The sequence below is a fragment of the Glandiceps talaboti genome, chromosome 14 (assembly GCF_964340395.1).
Source record: "Glandiceps talaboti chromosome 14, keGlaTala1.1, whole genome shotgun sequence".
Lineage (NCBI taxonomy): Eukaryota > Metazoa > Hemichordata > Enteropneusta > Spengelidae > Glandiceps > Glandiceps talaboti.
The window spans coordinates 16,368,985-16,388,313 of NC_135562.1; the positions used below are offsets into that span (position 1 = coordinate 16,368,985).

Sequence of the window (19,329 nt, forward strand, 5' to 3'; positions counted from 1 at the left end):
GTATGTGTGTGTGTATGTATGTATGTATGTATGTATGTATGTGTGTATGTATGTATGTATGTATGTATGTATGTATGTATGTATGCATGTATGTATGTATGTATGTATGTATGTATGTATGTATGTATGCATGTATGTATGTATGTATGTATGTATGTGTGTATGTATGTATGTATGTATGTATGTATGTATGTATGTATGCATGTATGTATGTATGTATGTATGTATGTATGTATGTATGTATGTATGTATGTATGTATGTATGTATATTGTATATGTTCAACGCTGCGGGTCGTAATGATAAATTGTAAAGTCTTCGCTATCCGGGTCTTTACAGGATAACTGTCATTACGACCCTACCACAACCACACCAATTACAAATATACTCAATCATTGAATCTGAGCTAACGGCAACTGGTAACCATCGCTCCATAAGGAATCACATATGTGCTTTTTCATTTAACACACAATATATGACAAGATGTTTATTCGTGTTTTTTTTCAAAAACGAAGAGGATAATATAATAAGCCGTATTAATTATCAATAAAAAATGAAACATATCATAATAAATACTCTAGACCAATTATTTCTACTCTAGAGATTACTAATCTAGATTCGATGAGAGACAATTTCCTTGTTGCGTGGAAACAAGCTACAGTGTAATTTTTGGAAACAAATTATGTAAATTTGGTGATTCCCCTTTGACCTGATTTACCTATGTTGACATATTCCCTTTGATTCCGCTTTGTTTTTGTGAAAAGTCGTAATTCACTTTGATTAAATCGTAATCAATGATCATAAGTTTGTACATATGATGTGATTTATTACTTGAAAATATTTTCTTCTACACGTACACATGAACCACCAAGCCGACCTAAACTGATACACTGTGACATCATGCCAGTAAAAGTGTCTGTCTTACACTAAATAAACACTTCCTGCAAAATATGACTGTAAACTGTTTCATATAGGCTGCAGAGCCTTCGCGTAATTACCTATAAAATTCACTGTTGCAAAGGTTTTGTAACGTGTAACAGGTAATCAGAACTAGAATAAAGTTATGATTTCTGTCAAATAGTTACCATTATCTGCAAAGATTTAGCTCCTGTGACAGGCGAGATTAACGTTGAAAGAAAGCATCTAGCCTACCACTTAGACTTGGTCTAATAAAAAGCAATTCTGCCAGTTACATAAATTGTATTTGTCGTTCCCAAAAGTTTACTTATAACTGAAATGCTGTCCAACTCGAGGTTTTAATGTATGTAAGCGGAGAGGTAGATGTATAGTGCATTATTGTAAGTAATAATTATAGGTAGGGGGAACATAATTGTAACGTGTTTCCAATAACATGGCCTCACAAAATAGAATAGGTAGGTCCAGATACTGTTCTATTTTATTTTATTTTATCTTTTCATTACTTCGACACAAAAAACAAGCGGAATATCTGTCGGAATACCCCTTCCGTTAAGTTTTGATGAAATACGTACAGACATCACCGGGGAAAGATAAACGACTTAGACGAAGGTCAAGAAGACACTAATAATGTCTTATGTTTTTGTCTTAAATGTATAAAGAAAAACTACTCAGAGTCGGCAGCTTAAATTAGGGTCAGTAGTGTTATCGGCAACATATTTTCTTTTATATCGCCTTATACAAAAATGGTATGTGTCTCTGATTAATTGTAGCATTCTCAAAATGTTTTCAAAATTGGTGTAAATTAACATTTGTGATAAGAAATCCGAAAGTGATATGTTAATTAGAGTGCAGTGAGGTATTGCTCGATGTGCCATAAGAACTAACTTCGTCGATGTAACTTATATGACCCCATTCCCTTAACGGTACTAAGGCATCGGGATTCTCATTCCATGACGATGATGATAATGATGACGTGTCACCAACAGACTCTAAAGATGTACTTCGAGTTGAGTATTTGGAACTCTGCGAAGTTAGTGTTGAACACCGCGATAGGGTCTCCGAACTCGATCGTTCTCGCGATCGGGCTTCCACCTCCGCATCAACTTGCTCTGGTACACTAGACAACGAACCTTCATCCCCAGATCGTTTCTTCATCAAAGGTGATACTCGTATAGAGGGATGTCGTTTTATTCCCGTTGCCATAGCTTCGATTTCATCCAACCTCTTCCCCAGTGCCTTCATCTTATCATCTACGTTACTTAATGTTTCGGACATATCATACTTCAGCCCTGTGATGTCCTGTTTTAATTCCGTCAGTACGGGATCTAAGCCGTCTTCATCGTCACCGCGTCGGCGTTTGTCAAAGATGTATCTGCGTACCAGACGTTGAACGACTTCCTGTGTGCAAATAAAAAAAACGACATTTTGGCAAATATAATGTGTATCGACATTTTGTGTTCAAAATTAGAAATAAGCAGGTTCCAATGCAGTGACGTCATTGAAACTCAAATGAATCAAACGAAATTAGGTTGCTATCAGTGAGTCTATATTTTACCTTCAAAAATGCAAATTAATATTCAATGTCATAATGTCATTAAAATGAAATGAGCCAAAACGTACTGTAAACATTCTTTTAAAAATTGTATAAAACATTTCTTATAGAGAGAAAATGTTTATTCAATTGAAAGAAATTGGTTGAAACTTGAATAAGGCATCTTTAATTACAAAATATTGGGTTAGCCTCAATTGTAGTTCGTAACATCCCATGTTTCAGCTATAGGTCTTCTAGCAACCATATTTTTGTCAGTGCAATGCACAAACTTCAACCACCGATCGCATTATCGATGATTTTTTTTTACAGAGATGCACCTTAAAAATTGGAGCGCAAACTGCTGCAATTTGCATTAGAATGGAAATCAATTTAACCATTCAACTAATAAATGAGCATAGGAGTTGTGTAATAAGTGATGGTAGAGAGGGATGTTTAATTTGTAACATATCATTACAATTTGGTCTTGTATTGTTACAGGAGGTGTTGCTTCCTTGGAATCGATCAAAGCAAGTACAACTTACATCCCCCCCCCCCCACCAAATCTGAAATTCACCCGATGAAAGGTCATAATGAGCAGTGAATAAAGTGAGGTGTTTAACAACTCCATGCAACATCCAACTTTACATTATTTATATCATTATTGTCCAAGTTGGGGATGGGGAGCAGGGTTTGCTTCACAGCGACGACCTATATTAATATTTAGCACAAATCTTATCACAGTGAATTCGAATTCAAAACGACTGTACGTGCTTTAACTCGACGCGGCACAACTAACACAACGTTTTATACTAGACGAGATTTTAAAACTGTAAATTGATTATTTGACTCACTAAACACACGAATGTCATAACATTACATAGCTACTGGGTTGAAGATCAAACAAACGCATTTTGTAAGATATGCAAATTACCGACATATCCAACGGCGACATTTGATACTGAATTTCCCATTTGCTCTATAGTAATTGTACTAAAAGGAAAATGATGTAAAAATCAAAGAACTGAGATGATTTACTCGCCGCTTATTGTATGATCTACTGACCTCATATTTCTTATTGTTCTGTCGTACCATCGACTCTTTGCTCTGCAAAGGAAGCATACAAATGAAGTATTTAAAATATGGGCGAAAGAAGAAAGGGAAGATATATTGTTCAGCAAATGCCTACATTTGTATATTGCTCTCTCTCAGAATATTTTACAACCACCCCACCCCTCACCTTCCAGATCTAGACGATGTCATACATGTATAATGACATACAGTTAACATGAAACAAAGCATCGTCAGGCTCGACGCACATGTGCATTTTACTAATATTGCTATATTTTACCGTGGGGCTCAACTGACATAGTACTATTACTCATTGTATTTTACCGTCGGGCTCCACCGAAATATTACTAATATCCATTGCTATATTTTACCTTCGGACTCGACCGATATCTGTTACATTGCTAAATTTTACCGACGTCGTGCTCACATCTTTCAAACATTGCTATATTTTACTGTCAGGTTCCCAAAAATATTTACCTAACGTTGCACAATTTTGATGTAAAGCTTCGAAATACTAGCATGGCCACATTTTATCGTCTGACTGGAGGGATAAAATTGTGGACAAATATTTATTGATACATTTTAGTTTCATGTTCGACCAAATCTTTTTAATATTGCTACTAGTAACATTTCATTGCCTAACTCGACAAAACCTTGCATATACTACATTAGTGACAACATTACTGCCAACTCATTTACTATGTATCAACATATACAGGATTACTTCAGCATTGGAAACACCACTACCTATACTATTCAACGTAACAATGTATACTATTCAAAAAAAGTACAACCATTGTAAATATAGCACTATCCAAAAGAAACCGGTTAGTTTTGGAAATCTGTCATACAGTAGTATCATATAGGAAAGTGTAGCAATGTCACAAGGAAATGTTGTCGCGTCATCAGAAATACAATGTAGCAATTAATGTCGGTAAAAATTGTCGAGACCGGCAGCGCTCTGTTTCGGTTTACATTGTTACGATTGTAGATTCTTGAAATCTCGAGCGACAGGTAAACGCTCTGAACCACGACGTTTATATTATAAGGCCAAGCAAGTGTGTATGTGGGGCAGATGTCATTAGCTTGTTCATGATTGGATCTGCAGTTATCTTCACTGAAGTAGGGAGGGTTATTTTATTTCTGTTTCCCCACGAATCTGCAGAGTGCATGGAGTGGACAAACTTGAAAAAAAAGACCGACGCGGAGGTATTTAAGTGATGCGCGCTGACCAGAAACAATTCTTTCTTTCTTTTTTGGCCTTACCACACTAAATATACTATGTAACGTAACAGTGTATTTGTATGTGTATTTGTCCAAACATTGAAAATAGCATATCCATCTCAGAATAAACCATTTACCGTTTTTTTAATCATATGTTGAAATAGCAGTATCATAGGAAATTGTAGCAATGTCTCAAGGAAATTTTGTCGGGCCTGACAATGAAATGTAACAATGCCGGTAAAATTGTGTTCAGCTTGGCAACGCTCTGGTTCAGGTTACATGGCTTCGATTGTATATTGAAATCTTGAGCATTTTATGCGACATATATAGTTGTTTTACGCTCTTTACCACGATGATTATCCCAAGAGAAGAGTAAAAGGAACTCATGAAATAAACGAAGTGTATTACAGAACTAACTGTAAGGTTAGTGAAGCATTAAATATACAGAACTGCGGAAATGATTTGGCTTTTACCAAAACGTCTACCATCAAGGTAATATGGGTGACTGTTTTCAGAAATGAAATGTAGAATATGTTACCATCATTCCGTTCATGTTTTTTCAAAAGAAATCGTTGGAGCATACATTCACAGTCCGCCATTCAGAATGAATGTTGCAATAGATAAAAGTGCACTGTATGCAACTCTTAAAGTGACATGGTCTGTAACCGACACTATTTTAGACCGGCATCAGTGCACATAATAATGAAACTCTACTTAACAGCAAAGCGTGTGGATAGTGCGGTTGATGATGAGGTGGTCAGATAGATATCAACAAAGGGGTTTGAAACGGAAATCGAGAAATTGATGTTTTTCGAATTCATTGATCCCCTGGAATTAGGACACGATGTCATAGCAGTAAAGATTATACAATGTGTTATTTGACCGATTTCCTGGTGAGAGGTCTACCAATCCCTCGACATTATAACGATTCAACATGTCTCAATATTTGGAATAATAAGTAAATGCAGAGTGTGCAATCGAACAAATGTGACCAGACAATACTGTGCCCCTGAAAATAGCGCACAATCACAGTCACAGACAGAAAAACAAACAAACACAGACAGACAGACAGACAGACAGACATGCAGACAGACAGACAGACAGACAGACAGACAGACAGACAGACATACAGACAGACAGACAGACAGACAGACAGATAGACAGACAGACAGATAGACAGACAGGCAGACATACTGACAGACGGACATATAGACTGACTGACTGACTGACTGACTTACTGACTTACTGACAAATGTATGATTGTGTATATCTATGTCTGTGTCACTGTAACTATCTCTCTCTGTCGCTCGCTGAGCCTTTGTTGGGAGAGTCTATCTAAATGTTACGATAATGTAAAATATTTTCTAACTTATTAAAAGTATTCATTACTATCTGCATTGTGATAAGATGTAAATAAATATGTAAGGACAACTCCTTTGATTTCAAAAAATAAACATGTTATTAAATTTTGTTGATTATGTAAGTTCAACAATAGGACATTGTAGTATAGAATCTAACGTAACTAGAAAACTAGCAAGTCTCACCAATTTATTCTCCAACATTGTTCTGTGACGTCGTAGTCGTCGTCGTAAACGTTTGATTCTTTTCGCGATACACCAGACCGTTGGTAATACATTGAACGGTGGGGGCAGTGTTTCCCCTTCTCCAAAGAAGCTGACCCACAATCCTGATCTCGCGTATTTCCACACAATATCAGCATCTTCCTGTGAAAAGAATTCGAATTGCTTGAATTTCCACAAATAATTATCTTAATCTCAATATGAATATCCTATTTAGACTTCCACTTTTTACTCCGATCCAACAGACATCCGCCTTATAAAATTTAATTTAATTTTATGTTAACGGGAAACTGTTTAGAAAGTGCTCCCCCAGACCTAGAGACTTAGCTATCTGACTGGTTTTATGGTATATTCAGGCGTACGACATTTTCAAACCACGCACGCAAATATCTGAGCTAAAATACTACATGACTTTCATTCGACTGTCGAAAGACTTGATACAGAATTTATTCTCCCTAAAGAAGTGCGATTCATTGCAGGCAACCTCTCTATCATACCAATCAAAAACTTCATAATTTTTTTTTCGAAATACTAAATTGGATAATGTAATATTTATGTTGAGAAAATCCGATGAGGCACCAACAAGTTTGGGTGAAAATGTAAAATAAATGAAATCAGGATACATTGACGTCATAGTAAGAAAGAAGGTCAGGTTGTATATCAAGTCATTCTAAAACCTAGGCATTTTTCATGTCGTTGGTTTTTTTATATAGGTGTGTGAACTTGGATGCGTTTTTTTTATAACTTTACAGAGTTAAGGCTGAAGATAAGATACATGCGGTTTCGATAATTTTTAGATTTAGGATTTCATAGCATGGGTAGAGAGCTATGTGTATAGGGAATCTTTACCCCGTATCTTCCCGAGATTGTAAGATACAGTCGATGATGGCGCTATTAAAATGTATTTTTTTTTCTCATTTTTGCAAAAAACTCATTTTCGATTTCAAGATTTGATCCGACTTACTTCTACATGTGTGTATGTATTACTCATCATAGCTATGAGTACATTCAGCAATACAACAATCGCAATCACGTGATATGCAGCGTACATCATTCTGCCAACATTTTCGGTGAACCAATGATCAGCGCCCTCTATATCCAATTTATTGACTTCAGTCACACCAAAAAGTGCCCAGAAGAGCGTGCCCAGGGCATCGGGTATACTGCAAAATAAAATGAACCGTTCCTCAGAAACGAAAGGGTGGGGATTACTAGATATTCTTTAAAAGGAAATATAAAAAGTCGCTTCTTACGCCTTATAGAAGTAAAATATTGATCTAGATACAGGCATTTTCACTTTACCATGTATAATCATGACTAGAAATAACTCTCCAGAACCCAACGTTTTATGCGAACATGTATCTATATCCCTTACTCGCGTTCCCCTTAAATTAGTGTGTTTAACGTCTTACTTACGTTCCAAAAGGCTGGGGACAGACCGTCTTGTTGTGTACCTTGCAGTCCAACTTTAACTCATAAGAATAATACCAATAGAGTTGATTCAGACCAACAGAGAACGCAAACCATACTAACGAAAATATCATCAGAAATTTCACAATATCCATCATCATACGTCCCAAAGATATCTGCATGGGTCCTACATGCATACTGACGACCGTAATACGTATAACACGTAGGAAACTGAAGACCTTGGCAACGGCGAACAGGCCCTCTGAAATAAGAACCGGGTCAAAAGCATGCCATCGTTTTCTCGCCGACCGTTCTAAGTGGGAGTCACTCTGGCCAAACGTGGTCGGTGGTAGGGATCCAACATGATCCACACTACCGCGTGATTGAAATCTATTTATGTTTTCGCTCATAATGTTATTCAAATGCTCGAGTTTTTCTGTCATCGCCGATAAAACATGACTCAAGTTGACTTCGAGTCTCCTATGGTCGCCAATAAGAGAGTCGATCTTTCCGTTCAAAGTATCGATATTACGGCGGACGACTTCGATGTCGTCGAGGGCGCTGCCGAACTCCATGTCTTCGAACGTTTCATTGATCGAAGTTATTGTTCCGAATGTGTCCTCATTGAATAATTCGGCATTTGACGACAAGCTGTCGTATTCACTGGGTATCAAGAAATAACCTTCACTGTATTGGGCAAATAACGAGAAATTGAAGTTGCTGAGATAGAGGTCCTTTAGGTACGAGCTAACAAAGGATTCCTCGAAGGTGCTACCGGCTTCCTGTAAACGATGCAATTGATAATAGTTAGTGAAAAACACAGAAAGATTTAACATTCAGAATATATTTTTCAACATGATACCTATGTTAGTTCCATGAAGGTATGTTGCATACATTATTCCAACTAATGCAAAATGCGACGGTGGCTAATGCATATTCATTTATGTTAATCATGATGGTAGCAAATTTCACTGTAAAGTTCAATTATCTCCATACTTTGTGCTAGGAAAATTGTTCCCGGTCCTTTTGAAATGATAATAGAAATTAGGGAGTTCACCGTTTTGTGTTCAAGGAAATCTATATTCACTTATCTTCCCATAGACATAGTTATTTATACTGGACATAAATTTAGATATCATTTTAATCTTCATTTCAAAAATGTGTACGGTGATCCCAGATTTTGTTGTTGATTTGAACTGAGAATAGGTTCGAGTTTTTTTAACAATTTGAAAGTGACCGCAAGCGTTTAAAGAGTTTATTTCTGAGGAACTTCCCATGTTATATGAAATACCCGGCACAGAATGCAACAGGGCCGCGATGATAGACTCGCTTTCAAATTAAACGTAATATCCGGTTTAATTATGCTAATTTGAATCTGCACGAAAACGTTACATATTCTCTCTCTCTCTCTCTCTCTCTCTCTCTCTCTCTCTCTCTCTCTCTCTCTCTCTCTCTCTCTCTCTCTCTCTCTCTTTCTCTCCCACTCTCTGTCTCTCTCTGTCTCTACCTACCTTGATAATGACTGTCAGTCGTAATGCTATCCAGCCCCAATATAAAGCAAACGTTATAAAGTCAAACACCTTCCACTGGATATTTTCCAGAAATGATTTGTAGCCCTTCTTCCACAACACTCGACACTCTTGCCATGTCATCCCTGAAATAAACACAGTGCAAAGAAAACAAAATGTTTAAATCAAAATTGTCAACAATGGTATTCAAATACGTTTGGGTAAAATTATTTAGTAAGTTTTAACTGTTGGATTAAGTTATTGTTCAATCAAAGACGATTTAACCAATCATGTGATAGTAAATGGAAATTGGCCTGCCAATTGCTAAAATCCATTTTGATTCATTTTTAAAAAAAAAGTTTTTATTAAATTATTAAAAAAAAAAAACTTTGCGAATTTGTCATAAGGTCCAATTGTTCTTGCAATACTTTATTTACGCGCCTTTCTAATTGTTGAACCAACTGAATAGTTGCATTGGCTGACATAGCAGAAATATTTTAAATTAGGCCTACAAAAATAATTGTTTGGTTCCGGTTACCCGACCCGACACCTAGCTTTTCACTGCCGACCCCAAACTTCTTTTTACGTATTCGAGAAAAAAAATCGCAAAAAATTGTGTAGTCTCACGAGAAATAGTGGATGCAGAAACTGCCATCAACTTAAAAAGACACTTTAAAACTGGTCTTCCAATCTGTATTGGCTGTACAGCTGATGGGATGAATTAATAACACAGAGATCATTTGGAAAACAACTGAAAACATAACTATCCGAACTAGACACTTTCACACACAAAACAATATAATAAGATGAAATAAACAATCTACCTACCCCACCTATTCTAAAATTGAGCGTAACCGGAACCACGCAATTTTTTTTATTAGGCCTTACATTGCAATCAACTCAGCCAGGTAGTGTTATTAAAGTACTGTACTATTAGATTATTTCCTACATACTTTCTCTATCTGTCAGCTTGTAAAATTTAGTATGGATTCAACACTTAGAGAACTTCATCTCTTGCGGAACTCTGTTTTTATTTGGTGAAGTTTGTATTTCATCTTAAAGACAACACCCTCAGAGTAAATGCCAACCCACGCGTAGATCAGAATCGTAACAATTGTGATTACACTATCAGAGATATTTAGCCAAAAACAAAAAAATAGAAGAAGTCCTGCTTGAGAAATACCCGGATGTCAGCACACAGTACACGCTCAATTACTGCACTTCAAAAGCCATCTCAATAACTATCCCAGGATGGGTCCCGAGTATGAAAGGACAGAAAAGGGTTTCCTCAGGGGTCCCCACCATCAAGTCTTAGATTAAGCCGGATTTCCATTCTACAAGAATTCCAAGTAGTGCTACACTATACACAGATGGTTGACATTGATACGTGTCACGGTTATACGTGTATTTGTGATGGCATTTTCATTCTTAGCTTGACATTCATTTCGATTTTTCCCTAGACTAAATGAAAATGTGTCAAATATAATTTAGAAGAATAATTTAAGTTACCTTATGGAATTTCGAGTCTATTTTTTCAGTTTATTCTAATTGATCTATATATGTCTGCCTACGAATAGCAACATGGAGTTTAGTGTGTTTATTTGTGTAAACATGTTACTTTATAAATCACCCATAAACACAAATTTGGCAAAACGCTGTAAATATCGGATGATCTTTTTTACTGCAAAGATGTTTAATTGTGTGGTTTTGTCGCCATCTCTACGAATTGAGGCGTATACGATTAAATTAACCAAGTATTACCTGTCTAATCCACATTTGTGACAGAACAGTGTCACTCGTTTGCATTTGATTTGCTGATGTTGAGGTTATGTGGGCCATGTGCATGTACCATGTACAGCAAGAGTGTTTGTATTTCGGCTTTAAGAAATCCGGTTTCTAACACAGTTAAGTATCTGTAATATTCCGTATCCTAGCGACACTCTATTTAATTAAATCTTTTTTTTTCATTACGTAACTTGGTTTTGGCGTTGGCGCGAAGATTCCCCAAGTACCTCAAACATACATAGCGAAACCATGGTAACAATCTATTTTGGTGTTGTTTGATTTAGTTAATTCTTTACCATTAACGAATGATCATTCGGGTTACACTATTGCCAAAAGATTCATACATTATATGGGGTACTCTTTTTGGATGCTACAGAATTTCAGGAAACAGAATAATCTGCGCAGTGACAAAAATGAACCTTGTGTTGATAACTAAAATATATAATATCCTAGCAAAAAGTTACCCCATATTTGAATGAAGTCATAAGGTAAATATAGGCATGCTGTGGCGAATGACACCCCCGTGATGGTAATGGAATGGTCAACATGGGAAGATGAAAAAAAATGAACTATCTATTGAGGAAATTTTATATTTTGACGACACTTTGCTCATAGCTACCCCAGCGTCCACTACGTGACAGAGTTTTAGTCAATCGAACCTCACCACACCTCGCTACTACTATCAACGATAGAATGGGTCGTCATTGGTCTTTCGGTCTTTTCGGATGTTTCGGAGATTGCGGTGTGTGTATCGTCACATACTTTTTACCATGTATACAAGCAGGAAGAAATGCTAGAGCTGTGGACAAAAGTTGCCTACTTCATGGCCTGTCCGTGTTCGTACCAATCTTATACTGTTTCTGCGCCTCCGGTGTTCGTCAAGCGATACGAGAAGAGAGAGATATCGTTGGAGGTCGAGCTGGTGACTGCATATCGCATATATTCTGTCCCCTGTGTGCCTTAGCCCAAGAAGCGAGAGAATTGAAAACCCCTGCTACAGCTTCGATGTCCCGGCAGTAAGCTTATGAAGACGAGTATTCGGTTTTGTCCTATTAGCTGATATCGAATTTCAACGGACTTTTTTTATGCGTGACTAGACTTATCAACTCATTCTTTCGGAACAGCGAAATGAAAACGTAACTGTTAGATGATGGAGTGGGGTTGCCTTACATTTAGAAGTTAGCTTACTAGGATGCAGAGTTTTCGATAACACCTTTGTATGTACGTGAAGGAATACATGCAAGATAATACATTTAATTCAACGAACTATGAAGTGACTGCCAAGATCATGAGAAAGAACAAAAGGCGGTTACACTCGGCGTAGAAACTCAATCGGAAGGTTGCAAGCCACTACTTGATGGAATCTAATTAGAGGCATAAGTAATTGCGAAGGGCAAGCTTCATCTTCGAAGTAGTCTGGGTGTCGACGTGGTCTATAACTAAACCTCTTTTGACTATACGTGAGTGGAGGTGTAAATCGTAACGATACCGTATAGCTGGACTAGAAGCGAAATTCGAATGCCTTTGAATGTTTTCACGCGGGACTTGTCTATCTCTTTCGTTTCCATTTCGTGTTACTGTTAGACTTTGACAAAAAATGACCATATTTGACAAAGTCACGTGTTTATAAGAGTTAACTGATTACATTTAGAAAAAAAGTGATAAGTAAAGGCGCTTCTTTAATAATATATATATTCGACGACAACTAAATTCCAAACAAGGAAATGTTCGCAATTTTAATGATTTAATTAATTTTCACTGTTATAATTAACATTGTGTTTAGCATCACCCAGTTACTATGGCGGATTTTGTGTTTACTCCATGTCTGACTAAGCTTGCGATAGCTATGTTTACACTATAACTTATGTTATTGGTATTTTCAGGCACACCCCTTATTTCACTCCATACACATACGATGCATTTATCTATGCTGATTGAAAGATAATATTACTGATTTCATTCATTTCAACCCACTAAACCTTCATTTCAGCAGTGTGTATATTTCTTATTTCGTCTACACATGAACCATGACAAATGAGTTGCTACAGACAACGCATGCGTACATTGTACATGATGTGCTTGAGTATTCACTATTTGAAATGTAAACCAATTAATAAGTTTCATTAAAATTGTTTTTCTGAAATCTACTTTGATATGGTATTTGTGTATTTATTAAAAATCCATCAAAATATTGACTAAGCGTTCTACGTTATTTCATATCATCGCTAATATGATAATTGTGCGACTAAACTTGCCTCTGCATGTCGGATACGAGGTCGGCGCATGAGAGAAATTGACTTGCAATTGTTGCCAAATGGGAATAGATGTAGTTTTTTCTTATATCTGAATTTTTTTAAAATTAATATTTCATTTATGTTTATTTGTTTCATTGTGTGCACTAATTGTTAGTACTTAGGTGCAGCTGTATTAGTCTGGGTACCAACGTGGTATCGAATCATCCGATGATGAATACCACCAGACTAATATAGCTGTCAATAATGGATGGACACAAAAAATCAAATTTGAAAGGAGATTGTTCACGTTCCACAAAGGCCTAAACAAATTTGTTTGGTTCCGGTCACCCGGCCCGCCTAGTTTTTCGCCACCGACCCTAAACTTTTTTTACGTACTACTCAAGAGAAACTGAAATCGCGAAAAGTGTGAAATCTCGTGATAAATAATGGATGCAGTAACTGACATCAACTTACAAACGACAATATTATAAAACTATTCTTCCAAAATCAATAACACAGAGACCATATGCAAAACAACGGAAAACCTAACTACCTGAACTAGACACTCACACATGAAAAAAAATCTACCTACCCCACCTATTCTAAAATTGGCTGCATTCGGTACCACACAATTTATCTTTTTAGGCCTGATAAGGTAAGAGTGACGTAACTATCATTCCACTAATATATATTTACAACTGGAGATCATACGCAATGAAAAAATGGAATCAAGCAAATTGTATTTTATTTGTACCGGGGATCATCTACATTCATCAGAATCGTCAAATCATGATCATTCAATCTGAAATGAAATTTGGCAATTTCAACCAGGGTTTCGCTCAAACAGGAATTCAAAGGTAGAGGCGTGATGAAGTAGCTAATGTTTCGGACATGAATCTTCTTCGATATGATCAGAATTTTTTTTAACTTTTGGTATTACGGGTGTGAAGAATTTAGCGCATAGCAAAGAATTATGCCCGAAAAGTTAACACCCATATTAATTCTACATAACTGAGTACGTAACAATGATTAGAGAATTCTGCGAATATTTGGTGAGTTGAATTTCAGTTTACATGGTGTATATGTGTCAATTATTTGTTGATGTTTCTGTTAACTATTAGCTAAACACTGGGGATTAAAATAAGTGTACATAATGTATAGGTACATATTTCTGATTATATAATATACTAAAATTAGTGACAAGGTCCAGGGATTACTCAACCCATAGAAGAAAGGCCATGGATACGTGTCATCACCCAAATTCGTCATCTTTCACGAAAAAGTCACTAATGAACATGGGTCGACTTCTCATTTGAAAATTCCCTAATTATGAGGTTGATAACATTGAGAACCTCTTCATGCTTTAGAAATACCTTAACTACATCAGAAAAAATGGCAATATTGACATGGTGGGTGTGACTTAACATCCTTAACAACGGGTATGTACTTAGATTATTGACATGTTTCTTAAAATTAAATCTTGAACTTTGCCAAAAATCAAAATTGACTCTGATGTAATCGTGCTATATAGTGATTTGGGTGCCACATTTTCTGATGGGGATGCGGCCCAAGTTCAAAACATCTACATATATATATACTTCAAAAACATACGTGATGGTAAGGCCAAATAAAACAAATTGTGTGTTTCAAATAACGCCTACTTTCAAAATAGGGTACCGGTGGGTATATATGAATTTTTTAAAACTCTTTTTTGGCCTGGTTCAGGTTATGTTTTAATATGTTTATCTAGAGCTCTTCTATATGGTCTTTGTGTTATTGGACACTGCCACGAGGAGATATCATCTTCAAGGATCTCACCATTTCTCGCGTGTCTGCAAATTTTACGATTATCATTCGATATTTTTATTTTATTTTTTTTTTATTTTTTTTTTTGGGGTGGGGGGTTACCTAAACGAAAGTCTGGGTTGGGAAGTAAAAAAAATACAGGTTGGGTCGGGTTACCAGAACCAAATATTGTTTTACCTAACGTGACAATAATTCAAAACAAATTTGTTCTGGTCGCTTCATGTACAGTTAATATACAAGAGTGATCCATTACTAACTCCTTACTTATATCGCCAAATACTCTCACATTACTAATAAAAATATCAACTTAAAAGTCTGTTATTAGGAAACCACAGACAGTACTAGTCCTGACAACTTCAGTATGTTACTATTATGTACAGTATCTCCAACTAAACTTGGCATTGGCGTTTTCATGAACGTGTGAACGTTATTTAGGGAGGGGGAGAGCGAGGTGTGTATACATAGTCCCAGGGAAACGTGGACAAAGTTAATAGACGCCTCGTGTACATTTGCCTTGCGGATCAGACCGGCCAGGTACTAGCTAGTACCACGTCACGATAAACTCATAAATGGATGGATTTTTTTTCGAATAAACAGGGACCAGTGAATGAAGGTATTTCTCCACTCGGGCTTTTTGAAAGTGCAGTTTTACCTATTGCTCATCCATGAGAGACATTTCATCAGGAAATAATTACAGCAACATTGTTATCGATATGTAAGGGAAAATTGGGACGGAAAGGTCACGGAGAATCTACACAATAATTACATAACTATACTATCGTATGTAAACAATATAGAATTATGCTCATTATATAATTTAACAAATCTTCTATTGTTCAATATATATCGCCCTATGTTACACATGATACACGCTCTCTACAAATTGTATCCTTCAAAGGTTTTAAAAGAAGAAAGCACATACACTAAAAGATCCGTCGTTGATGGCGCCATTGATCGCAAATTTGTTTAATTCCGTGCGCTATATCCCAGACCTCAGTTGTCTTGCTGCTAGACGTTCGGGCTTTCTTTCGATACTATAAGCAAACGAAGTTCGCAGTGACAGCTTGCTTGGATGTTCCATCCTCGATAGCGATGTTCGGTCGTGCGTCGTATTGTATCGGAAGAACATCCGAGGTCTAGCAGATAGCTAGACTATCTCGGACCACTCGTTAGTGGTCTCAGTGAGGCTCTATGTACACTGTACTGACAGGTCATACAGTCCAAAGCCTGTGGATTCAAATCTGCAGTCATTGTTTGCTTGATATTTGTACGTTTGTTTGTTTGTTTGTTTGCTTTGGGGTGGCCAAAATGTTAGTTATATCAATAGAAAAACAATATTGGCAAGACGATAGCGGAAACTGAGAGATTATGTAAGCCGTTGTCAAGGATCTAGATAATCAACTAGAATAATAGTGTCCCTGGTTACTAACCTGGCGCGCCCAGGGTAGGTAGCTACCATCATTGTCAGACGATATATGGCGTGATTAGATAGGACACGACTCAGTAATCAAAGGTCGCCAAAATAAGACTAGACGATATTTTATACAGAACACTGTTTGCGACGGCAACACACCTATGTACATGAAAACCGACTTGATACAAAAATTGCAAATCATAGATTGTATCTCTATTCAAATAAGCATATGTATATGTTGGGTAAACAAGATTGTCATCAATTAATTGAATTATAGATAAAAACTTACCAACAATCCATGCTATGATTAGAAGTTCCGTCGATGAGGGCGCCCTCACTCGTTGCTGTTGTTGTACCAGGTAGGCCCATTTTGCTGACTCGATGTTTTCGGAGTCTTCACCGCCGTCCCAATCGACTGCTTGCAATCCCAATAAAACTAAGAACCATATTGATGACGCAGTATGACAGAGAAAACGGATGTATGGTATTTTCATAAAATCAGATATCTTTGTTGTCGGTACAAAAATGTAGGCCAAACACAGGAACGGATAGAAAATTCCTATTAGTGACACACAGAAGAGCTTTTTCATCTTTCCCTGTTCCCGCCAATCTGGAAGGCCCTTATACCATCTCTCGATTAGTCGTTGTTGACAATGTGGATGTGCGACGAACTGTAATTTAATAGAAAACTAGCATTGACCATCGATACTTGGAGGGGAGGGGCGTATCCAATAACACGGATAACCAAGGCTAAATTGATATATTTACGATAGAAAACAAGCCAACAAATTATATATAAACATTCACAAATATACTACATGAACACACCACACCACACCACACCACACCACACCGCACCACACGGCAACACAACACAACACAACACAACACAACACACAACACAACACAACACAACACAACACAACACAACACAACACAACACAACACAACACAACACAACACAACAGCGCCACGTACGCCGCGCCACGCCACTGACACCACACAACACAACACAACACAACACAACACAACACAACACAACACAACACAACACAACACAACACAACACCAAATCAAATATCAACATCAACATTTCTCTGTAACATTCCTTGAAAGACTGTTCATAATTGTTTCATGAAATACATTTTTTTTAGATATAACTTTGCAGCCTACTATAACCGGAGACAATAATTATTTTACTCCAAAGCTTCAGTCTAGTTTAATTTTGTGAATATTCAAGTAGACCCTTTCAAACAACAATGCTACATTGTTTGGGAATTCCATGTATACTATGTGATGCAAGAAATCTTTGTCATGTCATACTCTAAAGTTTTAATTCCACGTTTGCACAAGCGTGCATAAAACCTACGGTCAAAGAGAACACATACATGCAATATGAACGTTGGGGGCGCGCCTTTGTGACGAGACAAAACTCACCTTCTTTTGGTGAAACTTGATGGCTTTTCTCACTTTATACGGTTCGTCTTGTCCATTTGAAGCTACCCTATCCGGATCATGATTCAGTATAATTGCCTGTTCTTCGGAATCCCGTACTTGTCCGAGTAAATCTGCTGCGAACTGTCCACACTGATCGGCCAACTCCTCATACTGCATTCTAAACTCGTAGTCCCTCAAACTAAGTTGCTGTAACTTTTGATTCAATTCAAACGCGGTGTTTATTGGGTCTGTGCTTGTTAGGGCGATGTAGGCCTGACTCGCAAGGGCACGGTACACGTTGATGAGTCCGAGGGAGTGCTGCAGCGTGAACTGCTCCGTTTTGAAGGCGTAGTACTCAGGGTCGTCTATTTTGGCACCGAGGTCAAGGAGCAATTTGATGATGTCATAATTGTTATGATGAGCTGCCAATATGATTGGTGTAATGTCTGGATGTAGATCACCATTGAGTGAATGACAAGATAAATATTCCTAAAGTAGTAAATATGGAAGATAGAAAGTGAAATTTTTTAAACGCACAATAACACTGTAGTTTACGATCCTTTCTCGACGAACTGTTACAGTTATACCATTCGCATTGTACCTATACCCTTCGCACAATTGATAGTTTCATTTCGCCACAGTACAGTAGAAACGGAACAGCCATTTATTTCATAAATACTGCTTTGAAAACAACTCCATTCATTGTAGAGAGAGAGAGAGAGAGAGAGAGTGAGAGAGAGAGAGAGAGAGAGAGAGAGAGAGAGAGAGAGAGTGAGAGAGAGAGAGAGAGAGAGAGAGAGAGAGAGAGAGAGAGAGAGAGAGAGAGAGAGAGAGAGAGAGAGAGAGAGAGAGAGAGAGAGAGAGAGAGAGAGAGAGAGCGCATGGAAGTTTGTATACAACCATTGAACAAAAATGTTTGCCTCGAGCGATAATTTTTCAAGGTAGACTTTACAAAGAAATCGAAGAGCGTAGTGGGGGGGGGGGGGTCATTTCTATACACAAGGAGATCGAACATATTTTCTTCAGTATAATTGTATTTATTCTGCATTGTACCTATACCCTTCGCACAATTGATAGTTTCATTTCGCCACAGTACAGTAGAAACGGAACAGCCATTTATTTCATAAATACTGCTTTGAAAACAACTCCATTCATTGTAGAGAGAGAGAGAGAGAGAGAGAGAGTGAGAGAGAGAGAGAGAGAGAGAGAGAGAGAGAGAGAGAGAGAGAGAGAGAGAGAGAGAGAGAGAGAGAGAGAGAGAGAGAGAGAGAGAGAGAGAGAGAGAGAGAGAGAGAGAGAGAGAGAGAGAGAGAGAGAGAGAGAGAGAGAGAGAGAGAGAGAGAGAGAGAGAGAGAGAGAGCGCATGGAAGTTTGTATACAACCATTGAACAAAAATGTTTGCCTCGAGCGATAATT

At 37.3% G+C, this 19,329-nt stretch overlaps 1 protein-coding gene across 1 annotated transcript in view; it reads right to left on the reverse strand.

Moving 5' to 3' along the window:
- Positions 1-1,753: 1,753 nt before the first annotated feature.
- Positions 1,754-19,329, reverse strand: part of LOC144445338 (short transient receptor potential channel 7-like) — a 30,593-nt gene continuing 13,017 nt past the window's right edge. The window contains exons 3-10 of the mRNA XM_078134877.1: positions 17,914-18,402; positions 16,766-17,147; positions 9,241-9,383; positions 7,736-8,511; positions 7,284-7,482; positions 6,284-6,463; positions 3,510-3,551; positions 1,754-2,314 (exon numbers count right to left, since the gene is read on the reverse strand). Of these exons, the coding sequence (XP_077991003.1) occupies positions 1,754-2,314; positions 3,510-3,551; positions 6,284-6,463; positions 7,284-7,482; positions 7,736-8,511; positions 9,241-9,383; positions 16,766-17,147; positions 17,914-18,402 (2,772 nt within the window). The remainder of the gene's footprint in view (positions 2,315-3,509; positions 3,552-6,283; positions 6,464-7,283; positions 7,483-7,735; positions 8,512-9,240; positions 9,384-16,765; positions 17,148-17,913; positions 18,403-19,329) is intronic.